General features: G+C 42.3%; 2 protein-coding genes across 3 annotated transcripts in view; both read left to right on the top strand.

The window, feature by feature from the left end:
* rps4x (ribosomal protein S4 X-linked) overlaps nt 1-23,559 on the top strand; it is a 346,107-nt gene that overhangs the window by 281,096 nt on the left and 41,452 nt on the right. The gene's annotated exons all lie outside the window — the stretch shown is intronic.
* Nucleotides 1-23,559, top strand: part of hdac8 (histone deacetylase 8) — a 35,552-nt gene that overhangs the window by 7,118 nt on the left and 4,875 nt on the right. Inside the window, exons 8-10 of the mRNA XM_075451212.1 lie at nt 2,567-2,739; nt 3,432-3,526; nt 17,224-17,329. Coding sequence (XP_075307327.1) covers nt 2,567-2,739; nt 3,432-3,526; nt 17,224-17,329 — 374 coding nt within the window. The remainder of the gene's footprint in view (nt 1-2,566; nt 2,740-3,431; nt 3,527-17,223; nt 17,330-23,559) is intronic.

Genomic DNA, 23,559 nt, shown 5'->3' on the forward strand with positions numbered 1-23,559 from the left:
TGCTCATTTTAGATAAAACCATGTTTAGTCCCACCTCACAGGCCAACAGGATTGGTTTTGGTTCCATTGGTTTGTTCCTGTTAAAACTGTGTTTTTAAGACAGTTGTTGGTAGAAATGCTCCCCCACAGTGTTAGCCATTTATCTCCGGGTAACCATGGAAACAAACAAACAAACAAACAAAAACTCACACGGATACGTTTAAAGGACAATTTCGGTCGTTTACAACATCCAGCTGTATTGCCCAATCTACCCATGATTTAGCCATAGCAAAGACGCAAAAAAATGTCATCCGACCCTGACAGTGTTGCTTGCACGGAGATGTCGGATTGACAACATAGCCATGGGGGCATCAATTTATATTGTGTTTTAAACGCTATTTTTATACCTCTTCTACAGCTCCAAACAACATAACAATTACATGGTAGTGAGTAGAGGGTCCCTAAAGCCAAACCGAAGTGTCCCGAGGTCTTCATTAGTCGGATATAGAGTCCAGAATGAATTTAATCAAGCCAGTACCTGCTCTCAATCAGAGCCTCTTCCGTCAACAGGAGGCTATCTCACACGAGACATCACGTCACGTGACATTTCAAAATTCCAACCTGTTAGTAAGCTAGGCTTTGATGTTGCATACAACTTCATTTCACTTTCGAAAGAAATACTGGACTATGTTTGTAAAAAGAACGGCAACGAAATTGTGACTTTCCAGAGCGAGTTACTCCACACTCGGCAATCAACTACGGACTCACGTGACGTGATGTCTCGCGTGAGATAGCCTCCTGTTGACGGAAGAGCTCTGATTGAGAGCAGGTACTGGCTTGATTAGATTCATTCTGGACTCTATAGCCGACCACATGAAGACCTCGGGACACTTCGGTTTGGCTTCAGGGACCCTCTACTCACTACCACGTAAATGTTATGTTGTTTGGAACTGTAGAAGAGGTATAAAAATAGCGTTTAAAACACAATATAAATTGAAGCCCCCATGGCTATGTTGTCAGTCCGAAATCTCCGTGCAAGCAACACTGTCAGGGTCGGATGACATTTTTTTGCGTCTTTGCTATGGCTAAATCATGGGTAGATTGGGCAATACAGCTGGATTTTGTAAACGACCGAAATTGTCCTTTAAGCATTGCTTTCAGGAAAGCAACCGAGTTAGAACATAGAAACATATAGTAAAAAATTATGTATTTAAAAGAATATACAGCTCAGAAAAGACGGTGCTTGAGGTAAAGTAGAAATATTGAAGATATGAAAAATTTAAATGCACAAGGGCATGGAAAAACCACAGCCTTATAACTGCCAGTCTGATAGGTGTAAAAAAAAAAACATCATCCACAAAGGAAAAATTATTTTGTGGTGTTAGAACCAGTGGAGAACTTAACAAGTGTGCTGCTGGGTTATCTACTTAAGCTACAATTGCTAACGTTATTGTTTTTTTGTTTTTTTTTACCGACCTGTTTAATTTGCTGTCACATTTTAAGGTATAACAAAAAGAGGGGGTGTTTGTTCACTTAATGGAGGATTTAAAGAGGACCAAAAAACAGAAACTTACGGGGGGTCAAATGATGGCTTGTTAGCCCCGGGGCACACCGTTTAACAAAGCTAAGCTACGTTTTAAGATGCCAAAGACGTTGGAGCAGGAGGAAGAGAATTAAAGGGATAGTTTGCCTCTTTTGACATGAAGCTGTATGACAGCCCATATTAGCAATATCATTTATGAACATTGACTTACCCCCCGCTGCGTCCTGTGAGCTGAGTTCCAGCCTCGTTTTGGCGTTGACGAAGGTGGTCCGGCTAGTTGGCTGGGGCCACAAAAATAAAGTGTTTTGCTTCTCAAAATAATATGTGTTCAAAAGAGTAATACATTTGCATCACAGAATCGTTCATCCAGAAAAAGTCAGACCTCACAATCACATGGCTCTATTGTCTCTCCCTTCGTATCAATGCGTGCAGCCACCTGACGATAGCCGCACCTGTTACGGTGTTTACTGCTCCGTCTGCACTTCAGTCTGCACTTCGGTCTGCACGGTCTACACAGCACGCAGTGATACGAAAGGAGAGAAAATAGCGGCAAGCGATTGTGAGGTCTGACTTTTTCTGGATGAACGATTTTGTGATGCAAATGTATTACTCTTTTGAACGCATATTGTTTTGAGAAGCAAGACGCTTTATTTTCGGGACCCTAGCCAACTAGCCGGACTACCTTCGTCAACGCCAAAACGAGGCCGGAACTCGGCTCACAATAAGCAGCAGGGGGTAAGTCAAATTTAATAAATGATATTGCTAGTATGGGATATCATACGGCTTCATGTCAAAAGAGGCGAACTATCCCTTTAACGCGACACAAACCGACAGATTCGTTGATAAACATTGTTACTGCAGCCGTCGCCACGTTTTTTTACGCCTGAAACGGCCATGCTGGATGCTGATGTTGGGGCTGCAGAGGCTCCTCTGACCTTCTGTGTCAAGCGCCAGTGAAGTCCAATCTCTTAAAATCGCTCCAACTCCTGACTGACATTCATCCCGAGAGGGCGATAACATGTTTACTGCCGTCTTGTTCCGCAGCGTAATGCAGGAGGTGCGGGCCCAGTTCAACCCGGAGGCCATCGTGATGCAGCTGGGTGCCGACACCATGGCGGGAGATCCCATGTGCTCCTTCAACATGACCCCAGTGGGGGTGGGCAAATGTTTGCAGCATGTCCTGCAGTGGCAGCTACCTACGTTGCTGCTGGGAGGAGGTATATTGATATGGGTTTCTTATTTTCCGGCTTGTGTTGTGTTTTTTTTCGCCTGTTCGCCAGCGGATGCGATACGCCCCCGTGTATTTGCTTACATACTCCTTACTCAAAGTGTTGAAATACTCCAAATGACATGTGGATAGTGCACTGTATCCTTTGTGTGTATTCGAATTTACTTTGAGTTTCACTGAGCTCTCACTTGTGCGTACTTTTACACACACACACACACACACACACACACACTCACACACGGTGCCCTGTTCCAGACTCTTCAGCCCTCGGCCAGATGATAGCTACTAATTATACGACACAATGAAGCCATTTTACTCCACTACAATCCGACCTCTCTTCCTTTCTCTCCCTCCCTCTCTGTCCTACATACTTTTTCTCTGCGTTATATCCTCCTCTCCCTCCCGTTTCTAGTCATTCTCTCGATTTTTTTTATTATTTTTTTATACTCAAGTCCACCTCTTCATCCTTGACTCCCTCTGTCTCATCCGCACGCAAAAGAGAGTTCACAGCGTCTCTAGTTTTCATCTCAGGTTTGATGTGGCGCACCTTAGTCTTCACAACTGACTAGTTTGAATAAAGTAGTCCCCCACAAACTTTAGATTTTAAGGAACTTCAAGCATCAAACTTGTGTCCTGACTGCTCCTTGCATTTGTCTGTCCCCCTTTGTTCCCCCCCGACAGGAGGTTATAACTTGGCTAATACCGCTCGTTGTTGGACGCATCTGACCGCCGCAGTGCTCGGAAAGACGCTGTCCTCTGAAATACCCGATCACGAGGTACGGCAACACTCACACAAACCCACGCTCTGTCTCGTACCGCCACTGTAAGTCCCCATTTACATATTCCCACGTGGACACAAACGCGCCCTTTCACGCGCACCGCCGCACACACTCGCGAGAGAGCCGTCTGCTGAGTCACTCGTCTAATCAAAGACGCCCGTTTCTCAGTAGAGGGGCTTTTTTTCAGGTGAGTCAGAGGGGGCAGCAGTGTTGACAATTCCCTCAATTCCTCCCCATCCGTCGGGTTTAAACACGCAGCTCTCAGTCTCCTTTTACAGGCAGAGTGAGTGGAACGGTGCAGAGGAAAGACTGCCGAGCTGATCTGGATGAAGGGGGCAGATAATCAAATAATGTGAGGCCAGCGGATAGAACAGGTGAATTGATTTTCCCTTTGTTCTGCGGTGCTGGTAAAGCATTTCCTTTGGGCCACCGTCCGGGGGGGGCTGACAAACCGGCGTATTTACAGCAGGTCAATGTGACCCCTGTGACCCCGGTCTGGTGGGTCATAGTTAAGATGCAAACATTCTTTCCTAATGAAGCGAGGGTGTAGACTCTTGACTTCATTTTTAGGTTTTTGAAAGAGGAACAACGTGAGCATTTCAGCTCATGTGCATGTGGAATTGTCGCAACAGGATGTCACTAATTGTAAGAGGGGAGAGGTGAATTAAGAGAGGTCGGTCTGCCTGCCTAGAAGTACTTTTTAAAGACTTAAAAGACAGACGCGAACCGCTCTGCGTGCTTGTTGTACGCCGCCCCCGTTATTCCTCAACCAATGTTGGCCAAATGTGACGGAAATCTTCACAATATCATATTGCTGATATTAAGCAGTGGTTGGCCCAAAATTTTCTTCATTTAAATGATGACAAAACTGAATGAATTATGTTTGGGGATACTGTAATGGCTGGCTTTGGCACCTTGTCTTCAAAGCTTAGTTCAACTGTCAGAAATCTGGGAGTGACCTTGGACAGTCATCTGAGGTTGGACAAACAAATTAACAATGTCGTCAGAACTAGTTTTTTCCAGTTGCGTCTCCTGACCAAAGTTAAAATGTTTTTAAGTCGTCATGACCTTGAGAAAGCGATCTATGCCCTAATAAGTTCAAGGTTAGACTATTGCAATGCGCTTTATGTTGGCGTCTCCCAGTCTTCTCTCAGTCACCTTCAACTTGTGCAAAACGCTGCTGCCCGTCTTTTAACCAACACCAACAGACGTGTGCACATCACTCCTGTTCTTAACTCCCTCCATTGGCTTCCAGTCCTATACCGAATTGATTTGAAACTTTTAATGTTTGTTTTTAAAGCTCTTAACGGCCTCGCCCCATCATATTTATCGGAGCTTTTAACAGTCCGCAATCCTGGTAGAGCTCTGAGGTCAACAAATTAATTTTTGCTGGAATTGCCCAGGTCAGAATACAAACACTGGGGGGACCGAGCCTTTTTGGTCGCTGCCCCCAGGCTCTGGAATAAGCTCCCTGTTGAGCTGCGTCTTATTTCTGACCTGGGCCTCTTCAAATCTAGGCTAAAAACCTACTTATTTAGGATTGCTTTTAATACCCAGTAGTATGATGACACTTTTATCTTATTTTATTTTATCTTATTTGATTTTGTGGTATTTTATTGCTTTCACTATTCTTTTTACTTGTTCTTCTCTTTATTTATTACCTGCTGTAAAGCACTTTGGTACACCGTAAAAATTGTCTGTAAACGGCTGTATAAATAAAGTACATTTACATTTACTTGAATGTGTGCAAAACATAGTTTGACTGTAAAGCCGGTAGTTTTTTTTAATCGCACTTCCTGGCACATTTCTCCTAAATCCACCTACCGGTAATTCCCAAAGTGGGGAAGAAAAACAGAAAAAGAAGGCGAAGTTTCCCACATTTATTGGAGATCTCAAGGATTCTCAATGGAAATAATAAACCCCAAGCCGAGTGGCACGCAAACCAAGTGCGTGCAAATCGGGCATCGAGTCCAAGTTGACGCACTTTTTGAAACGCAAATGAAAAGAGAATACTAGCGCTTTCCAGTCATCTGAAAACAACGTTTTATTGATTAGTGCCAAAAAACCTGCGCACGACCTGACAGCTGATTTGTCAAGAGGGTTTGGCAGGACACGGATGCGGACTCCAGAGGTAGAAAACAAAACTTGGTTTATTCACAAAAAAGGTTTAACAAAAAGTGCGGCTGAGCTGGATACCAAAAACAAAACTGTGTCGAAAACAAAAAACATGACAAGGGTTAAACAAAACATGGCTATGGCTATGGCTTAAGGCATAGCCATAGCCATGTTTTGTTTTCGTCACAGTTTTGTTTTTGGTTATATTTAGGCTTAGGCTTAGGCTTAGGCTAGCAAGAAAGGTACTTAGTTGTTGCGTGGCATGAAAGGTGAATGCGGGGAACGAATTCACAAAATAAAAGAGGAGCATGGAAACGAAATAGGGAACTGAGTGATTGACAAATGAGTGCAGCTGGGGAACGATGGACAGGTGAAGTGAGTGAACTAATGACCTGGCATGGAAAGTGAGAAAAAACTTAATTAAACATGGACTTAAACTTAACTTAACTTAACTTCAGATGTGACTAGGCATGATTAAAAAAAACTCCAAACCAAAAACATGGGGAAAACACCATGAACGTGACATGATTTGGGTCATTTGCAACACAAGATTGGGTACGAAACCAGCATCCGTCGGTCTTTCAGAAGTTGATGAACCATACAACCAACCTAAAGTAGCACACCTTTGGAGCATCATTAACAGGTTTTTGGAGCAAGATGTGCGTCTAAACTGGCCTCCCTGCAGTCCTGGCATGTCATCTACCGAAAAAAAAACGAGGTTCCCTATGAAACCGGAAAGCACAACAGCGGAGGCCCCTAAACTCTTGTGAAATCCTAAAGCTGGCGTGGATTGGAAACAATATCAAATTTCTCAATTTTCTCAATTCCAACATCTGATATGTTGTCTTTGGGGGATTTTTCAGTTAGATGTGGGGGTTAAAACAATTTTCAGATCGTTGTGTTCTGTTTTCGTTTGCGTTTTACAGCGTGCTCCAACTTTCACGGAGTCGGTGGTTGTCAAAGAGACCCATCCTGCCGTCAAAACAGAAATCAGTCGGACCATCTGTCTCTCTTGCGCCTCTGTGCGCCTCCCCGCAGACAAAGAGTCCCTTTCTCCAGCAATTTTCGGACCACTTCTTGGTCAAATGTAATGAATCGCTGTGAGTGCCTGCATGCGTGTGTGTGTATGTGTGTGTTATGACGAGATGAAGGTGCCTCTTGTTTCTCCTTGTCAGCATTCAATGGCCCTAAATAGCCTTTGACCTCATTAAGAAGCACTCACTGAAAACAAAGCAACTATCAGTGCAGACAGCTGCCACAGATGATGAAGACAAGGAAGCGCGCACACACACACACACGTGTTTTCTCGTAGAAATTAAAAGCCGCACGAATGGCTTTTCCTTCATTTGTATATTTTTTCAGGTGATTTCCTATTGAGGCTGAAGCCGCACAGATGCATTTGTGTGTGAGCGAGTGTGTTTGTGGCTCAGTCTGTGCCCCATAAGAGGGGCATTTATCCATGATGACCAAGCAAAGCTGAACTCCCAGCAACATGGGGAACAAAAACTACCTTTGTGTGCACATGTGTGTGTGTGTGTGAGAGAGTGAGTGTGTGTTTCAACCCGCCTGCTCTACTGTAGACCACATGAATACACACATTCATTACCATCAGATAATGCACTGGCCTGTTTTATAGCGTTTTCATGCGTTTCATTGTTTGATAAATATGCCGCCGATGTGGAGGAAACGGCTGTTATTCGAATGGGAAAGTACTGAAAGTGCTTTCTTTCCTGAGAGATACTCGAGCGTAAGCAAAATAAATTGTTATTTGTTTTTATAGTGTCACTGCGTTTCAAATATACCCTTTCACTGACGACGACCCCCCGAATTTCTAAAACGGCGAGTAACAAACGTGTGTAACCGAAATATATGTCCAAACAAACTTGTGCTGGTTTGCTTGGATAAAACATATTTGGTCTCTTGGTTTTTATTTTTGTTGAAATTAAAGCTTTTTTGTGGGTATTTTTGACAGGGGGGGACACCAAACGGGTTTTGTTTTTGGAGTCTTCAAACTTTAAAAATAGTCGTCTAAACACAATCATCAGTCAAACTTTGCCAGTCACATCCACAATGGTGCTGTAATATTCACTGACTACCAGACAAATTATTATGCAGATAAGCCACACAATGGCTCTGCTCGGGCTGAACTTATTTCACTTCAATATCTAATAAAAACACAAGTAAAAGTGTTTTGGTTTTTGTAGCTCCAACCAGGAGTTGAAAGTCATTAACCCTCTTGTTTGACTTGTATTGTCTGATAGGAGACAGCTGATCTTGATTGACCCCCCCATTGTGCGATAGCGGCAGAGTATATCTGTGTGTGAATCGATGGGGCAACAATATGCGGCGTACTAAGAATAACCACACAGGCTAAGGTTGTTTATTAAGTGTTTCTGTACTGTACTGGCATTTTTGGTGCTTCAACTTTTACACACGGAATATTTGATGTCCACATGCCATCCTTTGCCCATAAAAATGAGCAGCCATTGAAAGTGAACACTATAAAAGGGATCGTCATCTTCCCTAGAGGTTTGACACTATTGGGAACGAGAGTTTATCGCATCACACTAGAGTCTGTACCGCAGTACGGAAAACCCAGTGTTGCTCTGAAAGTCATTTCCGTGTTTGTCCTGTGTAGTTCATTATTTAACATCCACTTTGTTCAAGATAAATCATTTATTTCACCCGACAGAGAGATTTTAACTTCGAGATTGGGTATCGGTGCCAATGGGCCGATCCATATTGGCCGATTTTTTTTTTATTTTTATTTTATTTTTTTATTATTTTTATTTATTTATTTATTTTTAAATCGGTGGCCCCCCCGCCCAGTGCTGTCCAGCATTGGCATTCATCCAAGGGCTTTCTGCCCCCTCTATTGGTGAAAAAACTTGTTAAATTGGGACTACCCCTGATTTTTAGTTTTTTTTTTTAGTTTTTACCAAGCTAGAGAAGCTTTTGTTTTGTTCAGATGCTTTTGTAAAGGATTTTTAATTCCCATTTGCACTAAACTATATAAAGAGCTGATTACAATTTAATTTGAAAGTCTACCAACCAAGCTAACGAAGCTATTGTTTTTTTTTTCTCAATTTCAGTTCCTTTATTATTTAATATTTTGTCTATTATTGGATTTTGAAACCCTCATTGCACTGACTGAACCAGTTCCACTTGTTATATTTTTATAGTTAAGATTGTTTTACTGGTGCACACTTATTAAATAAATAAGTAATTCAGTACATTTACATCTGTTTATTTGTTTTTAAAAGAATAGGAAAGAAATGTTTAAGTCAAGTCTGATGCTGCCTTGCACAAAAGAATGATCCCAGTCTTTTCCACACAATGAAACTTACCGTTTGTTACCCTAATCCTGCGCTGTTTTTCTGTATCGGTATAGGCCGATACTAAACCTCAGATATTGGTATCGGTATCGCAGATGAAAAAAGCGAATTGGTACATCCCTAATCTAAACTGAATATCCGTCTGAGCCTAAATTCACTTTTAGAGAACGCAACCTGCTAAGACAGCTCAGACTACCAAAACCAGGCAAGAAGGGTGTTAAAGGGAGCAGTAACGAGAAGGCCGACAGTACAAAGCTCAGCAGCAGACCACTTTATGCTTTAAACTCCACTGTATGGCTGCAGTGGTCAGGGAACTGGCTTGAAATTACCCAAAGTCAAACAGGTGGCAAATCCAAACCCCTTCATTGTCCACCATCCCCACAGTTAGGCATGGTGGTGGTAGCATCATGCTGTGGGGATGTTTAGTTGGAGCAGTTTTGCCTTGAGGAAATAGGACAAAATCCCAGTGACTAGATATGGAAAAGGCAACTTTGCATTTTTGTGGGGTGGGGCAGAGAGTCAACGGAGAGGGTTAATGACTTTTGCCTCCTGGTGTGTGTAAATCAAACTGTAGCGACAACCTCTGTTGTTGAGTTGCAGGTTTCGTTTCTCTTTTACTTTGCAATTTGATTGAATTTAATTATAATGGCAATAATGACTCATCTGGGAAGCGGACAATAAAATCTGGAGAAAGAGAAGGTTATTATTGCTTTTCTTTCATTTGGAAAACGGTGCAGGCATAGATTCAGACACCTGGAAATGAGCTATGCTGTCACCTCGGTTGCTACAAATTTACAACCTAAATAACTGATTGAATAAAACAAAGTGATAAAACCCAGCCAAAATGTTATCAGGACCTTCCCAACAGCTTATCTGAGTTCCCCTCATCTCTGGTGAGAGCAGCAGAAATAAATACAAATGTGTGTCTGTCTCAGAGCCACACAGGAAGGGAGGACGTCTCTGGTCCCAGATTGGCAGCAGGGAAGCGTCCCGCCTCTTTACTTCCTACTTCCTCTTTTCCTGTCTGCATCCACTTCCCCTCCTGCCCCTCGCTGCCGTCAGGGACACGGCGGCTCCCAGAGTCACGGGCTCAATCACCGGAAACGTCACCAGGCTATAGTTTGTGTATGTGTGTGTGTGTGAGAGGGACACAGAGGCCGTGAGGGGAATTTGCACGTTAGAAAATAACAAATAATAAAGCCGATCATTTGATTATTACAGTATTCTGTGCTATTGTGATGAGGGAACTTTGAGATTATATCAGATGATCTGAGGGGCTTAGTTTCCCGTAGATTCTCCCTTTTGGGAGCCTGGCCCTTTTTCACGGTTGTCTTTCTTTTTAATGCCTGTTTGTTTTTCAAGTTCTCAGACGGGCTCGATCCAAGAGGATCATGATTCACGTTTCATTTTCCTGTCAGGCAAGAGGCTTTTCTAAGCCAGCTGGCCAGTATTCATAATACTTGACCTTTTAGAGTTTTTCTTTCTTCTAATTTGGTTCTTTAATTCCTTTAGACATGACTATGATTCTCCACAGAGGCCAGTTAAACTGTACCCATGTGCACTCATGAGCGCATATTCCCCAGCAGGAGAGATGAAACGGATGTTTTACGATTCTTTTGATCAACTACATGCATTTTAAAATGGACTGCCAAACATTTCTTGGACACCATTAGATGCATTGTGCTCGCAGTCCACACAATAGTAATGTGTAACATGATGGGCTAGAGCGAAGGGTTTAAAAGCCTGACGGAGAATGATACAAAATGTATCTCTACGGCAACTTGGCAAAAATCTGATATCCCATGTTTGCTTTCAACTTTCCCAGATTTTCAAAAGCACACCAATGGTATTTTTTGGGTTACAATGCCTTTTAAAGGAGAACTGTCAGATGGATCTAAAGAAGATGGATTGATGGAAAGGTAGGAGGGTGAGTAATAGTCCAGATGTTGAGTGAGTGAGGTGTACGTGCGCAATGTGACCAGGATTTGGGCATCGAGCTGTTTTCCTTCTCGAAAACATTTATTAGATAGCAGACGCAGTTCATTTGTTTTCCGAGACATTTTCCTCTCCGCTGTGCAGCTCGGCATCCTTCATAGCAGGAGATCCTGCTGATCGCTGTAAAAACAAACACCCACACACACACGCTCGCTCGCACAGACACACAACACGCCTGTCCACAGATGGGCTCGTGTTCACCAGCACATACTCGAGTCTTTCTCTCAGGCATGTTGCCGTTAGTCGGAGCCAAACTTTGCTCAGTCTAAGATGAATATGTTTTTCACCTGACAAGAATGGATGGGCCATTTGTTTCATAGATGTTTTTACCTGTCAAAACGAACTTTAAAAAACGACACGGCCGACCCCTAAACCTTTGCAACGGGAGTCTTTTCAGTGGTGAAGTTTTCCATGGAGGTCTGGTTGTTTTTTTTCAAAAAGACTTTATTTTCTCGTCTTGTTCACGCTTCATCAAACATAAGGACAAAGAAGTAATTTAAGAACCAATACCAAAGCTTGCCCCCCCACTTGTAAATCTTGTCACGTTGTACACGTACAATTTGGGGTCGATCTCCTTGGTAATCATTTAATTGAAAATGATTAATGCTAACTGTTCCTTAAATTACTGACTAATATACCGGGTTAAACAGAGTGATAAGCTGTCCTTTTAAGTCCATTGTTACTGAGCTCGGATCCAGTGGGAGCTGGCCACCTGAGGGCAGCGCACACGAAAAAGCTTCATTCAGCCCTTTTCAGACATGGGACGCATGATATTAAATGTAACATCAGCCTGTTGCAGCTCTGGCATTCTGTCGCTCAAGACATCGATCACTTTAGTGGTCTCAAACTGATCCGTGAAAGGGCCGGTGTGGCTGCAGGTTTTTGTTCCAACCCTGCAGCAGCACGGCTGATTGGTTTCATTCAATCAACTGAACTGTCTGCACTGAAGGTCTTAACCAGTTCAGTTGATTGAATGAAACAGGTCAGCTGAGCTGCTGCAGGGTTGGAACAAAAACCTGCAGCCACACCGGCCCTTTCACGGATCAGTTTGAGACCCCTGCTTTAACCCAAATATTCTCCATGACTTCATTCAGATACGCATCAATCATCTCAGATGAAGATCAGAGAACACATCTATTCCAACTATTGGTATAAGACAAAAGTTCTTACTTGTTGGAGTTCTTAGAACAACATGCCATACAGTGATATTGACTGAAATTGGCCTTCAGCACCTTGAGTTTGTGTGGAATATGCCAGCTCTGGTAGGGACCATCATAACTTCTTAAACCGAACCATCCTAAAACTGTTTTGACATTGCAAAACCGAGCCTTGCTTCAGTTTAATTTGGACCAAGACCGCCTCTTTTTGTGGGGTCATGGGTCGGCTGTTTTAGTACATTCTGACAAGGAACTTTTAATCTGGATCAACATCAACCAAAACCGATCGTTTAAAAGCGTCATACCAGCAACATTTATGGAAGCTGTTGTTTTTAGATTGCATTGGACGCAGATGTACCAACCGACCAGCACTTTGGTCAGTTGGCGCTGTTGATAAAAGTGCTTTATAAATAAAGTTGGCTTGTCTTGGCAAATAAAGGAGCCGGTGTTGTTAGTTTGCTTCGAAAGCCCTAAAAGCAAACTTTTTCTCTTCATGCATTCATTGCCAATAAATTACTATTATTCTTTAGAAAGATTATGTCATTTATTCATGTACTATAACCGTGATATATATAGTGATATAAAAAACGAACAGGCAATAGTTTTTAAAGACGATTCTTTATATATTTATTATTCATATGGCTCCAGCTGACGGCCCTGCAGGCGACCCGGAGAGCACCAGAGGAGGTGCAACGGGCCAAGTCACCAGACACCTGTGCAGTTTACTGACAGTGGAGACGTTATTCTTTTTTTTGAAAACCCAAGATTCCAATTTTAGATGGAAAACAAACACATTCATTTAAACCTGAAGGAGATCCATGATAAGATCTGGTTGGGTTGGGTGAGTTGGCACCGAATGAGCCATAATAAGCATCACGGCTTCAAGCAGAAGTCCAAGTAGTACCGAGTAAATGAAATTAAGTCTACCTCAGTGGAATTGAGAAAGAATAAAGCAAACTTGGGTTTCCTGTGGACTAAAGATTGAGTTCATCTAGCGATAAAGTACACATACTGTAAAGGGAAATTCTTAAATTGTATTTTTTTTTTTTACAACAAATGCTGCTTGATAAAAGCATTAATTTCATATAAACACTCGCACGCATCTTTCGTTGGCGACATCAGTGTTCCTCGTACAAGTTCATGTGAGTAGTGAGTAATGGGAAGCGGGTCTATGTGAAGGACCACGGTGAATAACCAGAGACCTTTCCCTATTCATCTCTCCGTGTGTCTCTACCCGAGACACCGGAGCCAGTCAGTATTTTCTGTCTCTTGACCTTGCCCAGCTGTGCTGCGTCACTGGATCACGCACTGTGGTCCATCTTTTGCCCCCCCCCCCCCCCCCCCATCGCCTTCTCTCTCGCATGTTCACTTCATTGAGTTGTTGATCTTTTTCCGCACCTCAACACCTATTTATATTGAATTCAATCTATGGATATATTTGGACGGTCTGTGCTTTCCTCTCCCTTGCGTCCTCTCTCCGTCTCCTCTCTATAATCATCCAAACCAAACAAGCCGCCAGCAGGAGACTGTGTGCGTGTTTTTGTGTGCGTGTTTTTGTGTGTTACTGGACAGCAGGAGACGGAGCACTGGGTTCATGGGAATACAGTGAATGTGTGTGTGAAGTAACCACTCTCATGTTTAGACCGGAGGTAAGACACAGAAACTCATCGAAGCTAATTGAAAACAGACTCGCACGTATTAAAATAGTTTTTTTTTTCCTCGCACAGAGGCACATGTCAATGGATAATCACGCCAACACACATGCGTGGACCTTCACCTGCATTTATTGCAGTATGCGCGCACACGATCATGCATTCCCTCATTCTCACTCACAAAGTGCGCCTACTAAACAAAGAGTTCTTTTTGTGTCCAAATAAGCAGAAGAATACTCTTGTTGCATGTTGGAGGATTTCTGTTAGGTGTACATTCGCTTTTTTCTTTTTTTTTTTCCGCCAGCAAAACCTTCTAAGGTCTTTTCTGATCCCATCTACTCCACTTGGGATTTGAACACGAGATATCCGTGTCATAGAAATGACCAGCATCATCACGCTCCAACCTCTTTGTTATGTACATATTCTTGCAGCCTTGCACTTATTTGCTGTCACAGTAAATTTAATGTTTCGGGGGTTTCGATTGCTCGTCAATAAAATTCGTCTTTTGGTCCTTTAAAGGGATAGTTCGCCTCTTTTGACATGAAGCTGTATGACATCCCATATTAGCAATTTCATTTATATATAAACTTTATTACAGGCTCAAAGCCCACAATGGAAACATAACAGTACATACATCATTAATACAATACATTACACATTCATATATACATATACTAAAAAAGGGGAGCTAATGAAGGCACTCATACCAGTGTTCCCAGATCATAGACATGTACCTTACAGAGCTACGACTCGGATCAACTAATTGTGCAATAAGCTCATTTGTTACACGGTCAAGCCTGCTCATGAACTTAAAAGTAAGATTTCTCAGCAGTGCCATGAAAGTAGTAAGACCTAGATTGCAGAATAAACCACTTGCTCTAGTACTCCTTGGTTTCTTTAGGAGAATCCTGAGACAATCATTATAAGCTACCTTCAGTTTCAGCAGACTCTCCTTCTTGTATCTAACCCAGAGTGGAGCTGTGTAAAGAGGGGAGCAGTAAGTTCGAAACAGGTTAACTTTAACATCTGTAGTGCAGTGATGGAATTTTCTAACCAGCATGTTAGCTTGGACATTTATGAACATTGACTTACCCCCTGCTGCGTGCTGTGAGCCGAGTTCCAGCCTTGTTTTGGTGTTGACGAAGGTAGTCCGGCTAGTTTGCTAGGGTCCCGAAAATAAAGCGTCTTGCTTCTCAAAACAATATGCGTTCAAAAGAGTAATACATTTGCATCACAAAATCGTCCCTCCAGAAAAAGTCAGACCTCACATCGCTTGGCGCTATTTCTCTCTACCTTCATATCAATACTTGCTGTGTAAACTGTGCAGACCGAAGTGTAGACCGAGCAGTCCCCTGCTTCCGAGCAGTAAACACCGTAACAGGTGCAGCTATCGCTAGGTGGCTGAACGCATTGATATGAACGGAGGCAAAAATAGCGCCAAGCGATTGTGAGGTCTTACTTTTTCTGGAGGGAAGATTTTGTGATGCAAATGTATTACTCTTTTGAACGCATATTGTTTTGAGAAGCAAGACGGTTTATTTTCGGGACCCTGGCAAACTAGCCGGACTACCTTCGTCAACGCCAAAACGAGGCCGGAACTCGGCTCACAGGACGCAGCGGGGGGTAAGTCAATGTTCATAAATTATATTGCTAATATGGGACGTCATACAGCTTCATGTCAAAAGAGGCGAACTATCCCTTTAAGGGAAGATCCACTCTATATGTCTCCTCATCTCTTTTTTGTTTAAGAATTTAGTCACATTGGCTCACTTGGCGTGATCTACCGAGTCCAAGGCTTTCATAACAATCGCTGCAAACGGAGTGACGTGCTGTGGTCAGGCCTGGCCTCACAGTTTGTTTTGCTCTCATGGCACTGCGTCACGGCCTCACGATATCCCTGGAAATATTTTTTTTTCCCCCACTTATTTCAACTGTCTTTCCCTTGTTTTAACTTGTTTGAACCCACTCTGGATTTCCACCTGTTTCTTTTTTCTATGTTTGCTGTGGTGTCTAACTCCTTGTGAAAGGCCAGGAGACTTTGGTATTTATAATGTGGCCATCTGATATTTTTCTTTGCTCCAGGGATGGGGATTTTAATATATCCAACACTTTGTTCCAGATTGAAATATTTCAACAAATAATGTTTAGATTGCCAAGAAATTTTGTGCAGATGTCCAGACTTTCCTGTCGTGCTGTCAGGATGTTCACGTTTGTGGTAGTTTGAATAGTTTTAGCAACTAATGGATGGATTGTCTTGAAATTTGATGCAGACATCTGTGCAAACTGCAATAATGATGATCATCCAATTACTTTTCATCTCACGTTATCACCGCTTCAACTGTTGTAACCTAAAAGCTGCTAAAAATAATGGCATTGCTATCAACGTGAGCTGCACTTTTTACTTTTGAAACTAGTGGGCGGATTTGTTTTCACAACATTTTCTTTCTGTTTCAGTCTAAAAGGGGAGAAAATATCATTGATGTAAGCTTTTACTGCATGGTTTCACAATAATATACGACAGAACAAATATGCCCTGATGTAATATCATTTTAACACTCAAAAGAGGTTTATCACTGAAACAAATTTCCAGTTTCCAGTTGCCAAGCTGCTTTAACGTGATGATAAAGTTATCTTTTCAATGGAAATCAGTTTTTGTGGCAGCTCCGACAGTGTGAAACTAGCACAGTGTTCAAACCACCACTGATATCCTCCATGTGAAAAAAAACAACCTCTTGCTTGTGTTTCTGGTTAAAACTGCTAGATTAGATGTTTGCGAAAGAAAATGAAAAGTCAGAGAAGTCCACTGTTCTCGGATGGGGTCCAGCATCTTTGGGTTTATGAGCCTGGCAACGACTACCACAGTTTGTGCGAAGACTTGACAGCGAAACACGGAGGTGGGAGTGTGATGATGTGGGTCTGCGTGAGGGCAAAAGCAGTTGGGCAGATGGCATTTATGGCAGAGCAGAACAGTGCCACCAGAAAAGGAAAGGAAAGAGATTGTCGAAATTATTATAGAAGAAAAGATGAATCTTTGAGTTGGTAAATGAGCCATGTGCAGACTTTTTGAATCGAGTTCTCACTATGGGGCTTGCATTTTTTAGAACTGTGAAACTAAAGGTTTCAGTTAATTTTACAAAGTGTTGCTCTTCAGGTTATGCAAGTATTGCACAGGTGTGTTCTCTCTTGTGTTGGATATGCAAGAAAAACTTTTTCGTGTGCCCAAAATCCTCCCCGAGAGTTTCTCCAAAGATGTGAAAAGTGAAGCTGATTGATGAGGAATATTTAAAGCCCAAACAACACTTGAACTTTTGCAGAAAAGAAGCTGAATTCCCTAAAAAAAAAAAAAACTGATAGATTTTCATGTAATTTTGCAGTGTGCTGCAATAAAAATCAAATAAAAAAAGAGTTTATTTTACAAAACCTGTCTGCGTGTGTATTAGTTTTTTACAGAATATGGACCAGACTACTCGATGGAGATCAGCCCTAGCTGTCGACCAGACCGCAATGACACCAAACACCTGGACCAGGTCATCAGCACCATCAAAGGTATGTGTAATGTTTCTGTTTGGTGGATGCACAGGTGCATCTGTATGTGTGGGTGTGGAGCATAAGCAGATGTGTGTTTGTCTGTGTTGTGTTGAACCTTCACTCACCTCTGGCCCCTTTTGTCTCTGTGTGGTTCTTTTAATGTGTGTTTTCATGCATGTTTTCTAAACGTGTCTGTCTTTGATAAAACTATGGCTTCTTTATTCTTTTGTCTCCTCCCTGTGGCTTTTAACATCCTTTGTGTGTCTGTATGTATGTGTGTGTGTGTGTGAGAGAATGTGCATAGTGTGTAACCTCGTTTTTTTTTTTTTTGTACCTACAACCTCTCATCCTGAGTCTGGGTCTTAATTCATGTGGTATTTTTCTTTCTGCATCTCTATCTGTAGAAGCCTTTATGTTTGAACCCTATGTTCATCTGTGCGAGTGTATTTGTGTATGTTTGCAGACTTGTGGTTAAGCTTAAAGCTCGGTCTTTGGTCTCAGCGTTGACAGCCCACAGCTCTCAGGAGAAATCCCGCACCGGGGTGAAGCTTAGGCGAAAAGTTGAGCAGCGAGAGACTTACTGTAAGGAGGTGAAGCCAGGAATTCACCCAAAACAAAAAAAATGACCACGAAGCATGCCTACAAGCTGCGTTACATGAAAAAAGTGATCGAACTTGTAGAAAAGCCATTGTGGAGATGTGTTAACTACAGATCGACGGGACCTCCACCTTCCAACTGAAATCCACTCGAATGGATTTTTTAAAAGGGAGCCCAAAACACTCAGACAATGCAGTTGAGAGTGAAATCATACCTTAAAGCAATACTATGTAACATTTCTACCTTAAAATAACAGCTTGAAAAAAATTGTGCGGCTAGAATGAGTTTTAATATTACGATTGGCCTGTCTCCCATGCCCTTCGGGGGTCTGAGTTGGAAAAACTGCGCTATGTAACTTTGCTGGAGCGGCCCGGGAGCTGAGCGGACGTACTTCGACTTGCTTTCTGGCACACCTACCGCAAAAACAAATAGACCCCTCTCACGCTCCCAGGTACATTTGATTACTCTTACCTTCTCGGTCGACATAGCTTGCACCTTGTGACTCCTCGCCGGTTCGTCAACAAACGTGAAACGTGAAAGCGAAAGGGTGTTGTATTTACGACAGTGTAACCGTACATTACCTCCAAGCCTGTAGGGGGAGCTCCATAATGGGCTTTTTGAGAAGTTACATTGTATTGCTTTAAAGTATAGAGTCACTTGGATGCAAACTGGCCTCTCTTCACATGCTTCACAGTTCCTATCCTGGGCTGTTTCATGGTAATAATTGAAGGAGCAGGTAAAAAAGAATGACCGCAAAGGATCATGTGCATCCCATTTGTAAGGGTGGGGGGGGGGTCAAGCTCACAACATGCGAAAATTGTACAAGTTGCAATGATGTCCAGCTCACAGGTCAACATGGTTCCAATTTTTCATCAAGGAAATTGTTTTCTAATTGCTTTGGTCTGTGACATTATAGCTGAAAGGGAGCACACCACCACTTCACTGCAGAGTCTTGCAAACCCTGGCAAAATTGATGGAATCCAACACATTTGTTGGCTGCTCATTCAGCTCTTTTATTTAGTAAACCAATAATAATAATTAATGATGATGCATTTCGTCTTTTTTTTTATTTTTTATCTTTCCATCCAGATGAAGTAGGGGAAACAATTACGGAATCATAAACCAAAACAAAATCACAGATAGAAGTTTATTTCAGCTCCTTTGGCTTTTATGACGGCTTTAAAACAGAGTTCTTCATCAGTAATGTTCAAACGTTCTTGTATAGCAGTTGATAAATGAATTGTGCATGATGGGCCCTTCTTGAAAATGAACCTCAGCATCCCCAAACCACCTTCGTTGGACTTCCCCAAACAAAAGTCTCGGCGTCATCTCCTTACCGAATTCAGTCCAGTTGGTGATTAATTCCTAAATATCACTTAATCTATCACAGTCCATGACTGCTGCTCTTTAGCCCACTGTAATCTTGTCTTTGTAATGGTTTACATTTGACTTTTCTGGATGTCAATCCCTTTCCCTTCAGCCGGTCTCTTACAATTCAGTCCCAAACTTTGACTCCTGTTTTTGCCCATTTGTTTTGAATTTCTTTAGTTGGGAATTTTCTATTTTCAGGCATTTTCCTTCGAGTTTTCTGCCCTGATGCTCTGATGTCTAGATCCTTGGTCAACCTGTATCCCATTTTGTTTGTACTTGCTAGAAATTTTAGACACCACCGACTGGGAACAACCTACATCTTTTGCCGCACTTTGCATTGAATTGCCTTATTTTTAAATCCTTTAAAAGCTGTTGTCGGGGCCGTGTTCCCTGCCGATCAGCAGGATGCAGCAGCACATTTAGCTCTACCAGTGCACCCTTTAAACTGCAGACTCATTTGCATATTTAGACTGGTGCAGGTATTTGTTTTAGAAATGCAAATTGGAAGGCGATTGCATTTTTTTTACCTCACAACTGAATGATTCCATCATTTTTCTTTAGGTAGGATTTACAAACCCAGGATGATCCGAGGTTAATTAGAAATATTTTCTGCCATATTCGTGTGGGACTGTCATCCAATTAAAGGTCCCTACCAAGCTTTAACCACGCCTTGACTCATCTGTGCGTGTGAATATAACAAGTGTGAATCGAAAGCCAGGAAAAAGGAAGATTTGTGTCCTCAAATTTTACACGCAGTAGGGTGGACGTGGTATCAATCACCAGCTTAATCTTCATACACTTAAATAGAACAGCTCATCTTCATGTAGCTGGATGTAGAATCTGTTTGGATCTGTTAATCCAAACAAGCATTTAGTTCTCCAGGTCATGTCAAATCAGGGGGATCAGTTTTGTTTTCTGAAATTCACTTCGTCCGTTAGCTTGCATGAAATCATCGCATCCAGAGGGGTCGAAAAGATTGCTGCTTTTCAGTCATACGGCTTTTATTAAGGACGACAGAGGAAACTGGTGGATGAACGGGTGGATGGAGTAAATCAAAGGGTGGAAAAATTGAACACAGACAAGCAGGAGACGGAGGGAAATAGGGGACATTCGTGTTTGCCCGCCTTTTATCTTTTTAAAGCCCCGACCGAAGAAGGAAACTTTCAAAACGTAAAAATAACGAAACCTTTTTTGTTTTTTCTTTCGATAATCTCGGATTTTAGAGCGCAAACTCCTCGAAATGTGTTAAACTTTGTGTTCTGCACCTTCTCATTTTCTGTAGTTGAGCCGTTTCTTTTTCATTTGGCCCCTTCAGATGAATCATCCTCCCCCCTTTTCCTCTCCTCCTCCCGCTGGCACTTCAGTCTCGTTTCTTTCGACCTGTCACATCTGTTTTATGTCCCCTCTCTTTTCGCTCTCCCTCCGCATCCACTTTGAACGGCTTCTGCTCTCTGTCATTTCACATTCAGTCAGAGGCAACTTCACCCAAAAGGAGTTGCACTGCACAAGCACGCTAGACTCCACTGTCTCAATGACGAGTTGATTTTTTTTTTCATACTTTTTCATAATCCCCCCCCCCCCTCTCTTTCTGTTTCTGGTTAAAGAAAAGACCTCCATGTCTTCTCGCTGAACTAATGTTTACACACAAACACTAAATAGGATTTGGCTTTTCCACACACCCGCTTCCACACTTGCCTCCGGGCAAATATATCTACATGACATCATTGGGGTGGATAAGTGTTTTTTTTCTGGTTTGGAAACAAAGTGCTGCTTATAAACACTGGTTTCCCAGAGAAACTGGTCAGCGTGAGAGCGTGTGCCTGTTGTGAGTGCCCACATCTGCTGCCTGCTGGCACGAACAGGCCCGAGAAATTTCAATCTTGAAGTGATAATCTCAAGGATCTCTCCTCTCTTCATTCGGCATATGTAATGTTCCTTACCCACATATTTGACTAAAACTAAACACATGCATCATGCACAACTCATCGGATAGAAATTAGAGGTAATGTTAGGCATGCATGTGGTTACTTTGCGCTGTGTAGGTGTTAAGATCGGGAGAAGGAGAAACTTTAAAACAGGATGTACATGTACGCATTTCAGGTGTCTAACGGTCTTATTTCCTATTCTTTTTTCAATGGGATGACGTCTTGCATAGCCAAATTGAATTCTTGGCCCCTTGCATTGCTTTGCTTGCATAGCTTGCATTGGAAAGTTGGGAACAGTCCAACTTTCCGAGCAGCAGTGGAGGCATCAGCCAGTCAAATAGCCTGACTGTTCATGCATCTGATCTTGTGACTGATTGTTCCAAACGTCAGGAACCGTCGGACCATCGGAGGTGAAAGCACTGCGTCCGTGTGAAACATGCCTTAATGTAAAGCTTTTGCTTTTAGCGATATCAAAACTGACCCGACTTTGGGGACCAACTAAAACCACAACAGTTTTATGAGGCTCTAGCGAACTCCGGCTCACCCAAAGTGCACCAGTGACAAGGGGAGTGAGTTCTGCCCAGCCAAAAGTTTGTGCCCACAGCATTTGAACTTCACCCAGCCTAACCACTGCGGTGAGTTACATAGTAAATGTTTTCCAGACAAGTACGAGTTTTCTAGCTTGCTAGCCACATATCCACTTTTTTATCTATAAATGTATGATGTGACGATCTTTACTGCCAGCTCAGAAGTGTACCAACTTTAAATGGTGAAGGGCTCTGAAAGCACGAGTCTGTGTAGAGGAGGCTAATGAAAGAGCCCTGATAAATGTGATTACTACGTATATATTTTCAAATGTTGTCGCCCTAGAGGCAGGCAGCCCGCTGCAGTAGACCTTTGAAGCATTTATCTATACTGGTTTGGATGATGTGCTACTGGAAGGACTTCTGCTGGTAACTCTGGCCTTTTTTAAAAAAAAATTTTTTACCATCTGTTATGATGCATAACCATGGCGACTGTAGAGTTGTTTACCTTTTGGAGTAGCTAACTGAACTTTCCAAAGCCCGAGAAATGCCTGGAATAAGAACCCAAGATAAGATGAGATGAAGAGGAGACCTCTAGGATGCGGAGCCGGAACAAAATGTAGAAAAAGGAGGAGGAATTTTTTTTTAATATTTCTTCCTTTCGTCATTATGATCTTCATAACAACCTTGGGCCCCTAATGAGGACACAGCAGGAAAATCAGGATCTTTTCATCGAAACTTGGCTGCTGGAGCAACTGTAAAACCTTTCTACTCAGCTTTGAGACTATACAGGTACAGAGACAGAGAGGTAACAGTGAAGGAGGAGGATTACAGTGCTTGTTAACGACAGATGGTGTAATCCTGGACATGCCACTGAGAAGGAAGGTCACCTGTTACCTGACAATGTTAGTGCATTTGCAGCTAAGTTGTTGCCATGCTACAAAGGCAACACTCCAACCCACTCAAGCTGAACTCTGCCACACTTTCTTCTCTGCAACACTTCAACTTTCTAAATGTTTGTCAGCTGATTTATATTTTACGCAGTTATCTATCTATAACAATCCACTTATAGTTATGCTGCGGTGCTATCATTTTTCTTCGGGGATTCGTAGAGTGTTTTTTTCTTTGCACAGGGTGAAAATGGATTGTAATTCTAATTTCCGTGCTTGTCGTGCAGAGCTACTTCTCTAAAGGAGCAGCAATGTCAGCATGCTAATTATAGCAAGTTACCACAAGCTTGCTGAGAATTTCACTGTAGATTTGGACCTGTTGATAGTGTTTAAAGAAAAAGTCAAGGAATCAGACTTATTCGGCGGAGTGCGATTCTTAGAAGTTGTAAAATGAACTGTGATTCTAATTTGTGACAAACAGTGTGCAGACATATGAGCACCACCAGAGCGAAACCACGAGTGTTTCTAAAAAGCCTTTATGAGCGAGTCAGTTAAAGTTGCAGGAACAATAAAAGTAATAAAATCCTAATTGTTCCTGTTTCAGCCATCAGAAAGTTGTCGGCTTTTATAATCAGCCCAGTTAGCGCGCTCTCACACGCAGTAGAAATAACAAAATGATACGAGTATTTATAGGGTTTTATAGCTTTAAAGAATTAGTCAGTCCTTCCTAATGTTTCTCAAGTGCACACTGAGACTGTATAAATTAAATTGTGATTTTTATTAGGTGTTTGTCCATGGCTGCCAGCAGCTGTCTCTCTTTGTACATTCACAGCTCTGTGTTTACAAGGCTGATAGCAGTATTTCCCCGGAGGCTGCACGCGTGTGTCCCGTGTCACTGGTGTAAAGTTACTGTGTGTGTGTGTGTAAACTACCAGCTTTTC

Source organism: Odontesthes bonariensis, chromosome 19, assembly GCF_027942865.1.
Source record: "Odontesthes bonariensis isolate fOdoBon6 chromosome 19, fOdoBon6.hap1, whole genome shotgun sequence".
Taxonomy (NCBI): Eukaryota; Metazoa; Chordata; class Actinopteri; order Atheriniformes; family Atherinopsidae; genus Odontesthes; species Odontesthes bonariensis.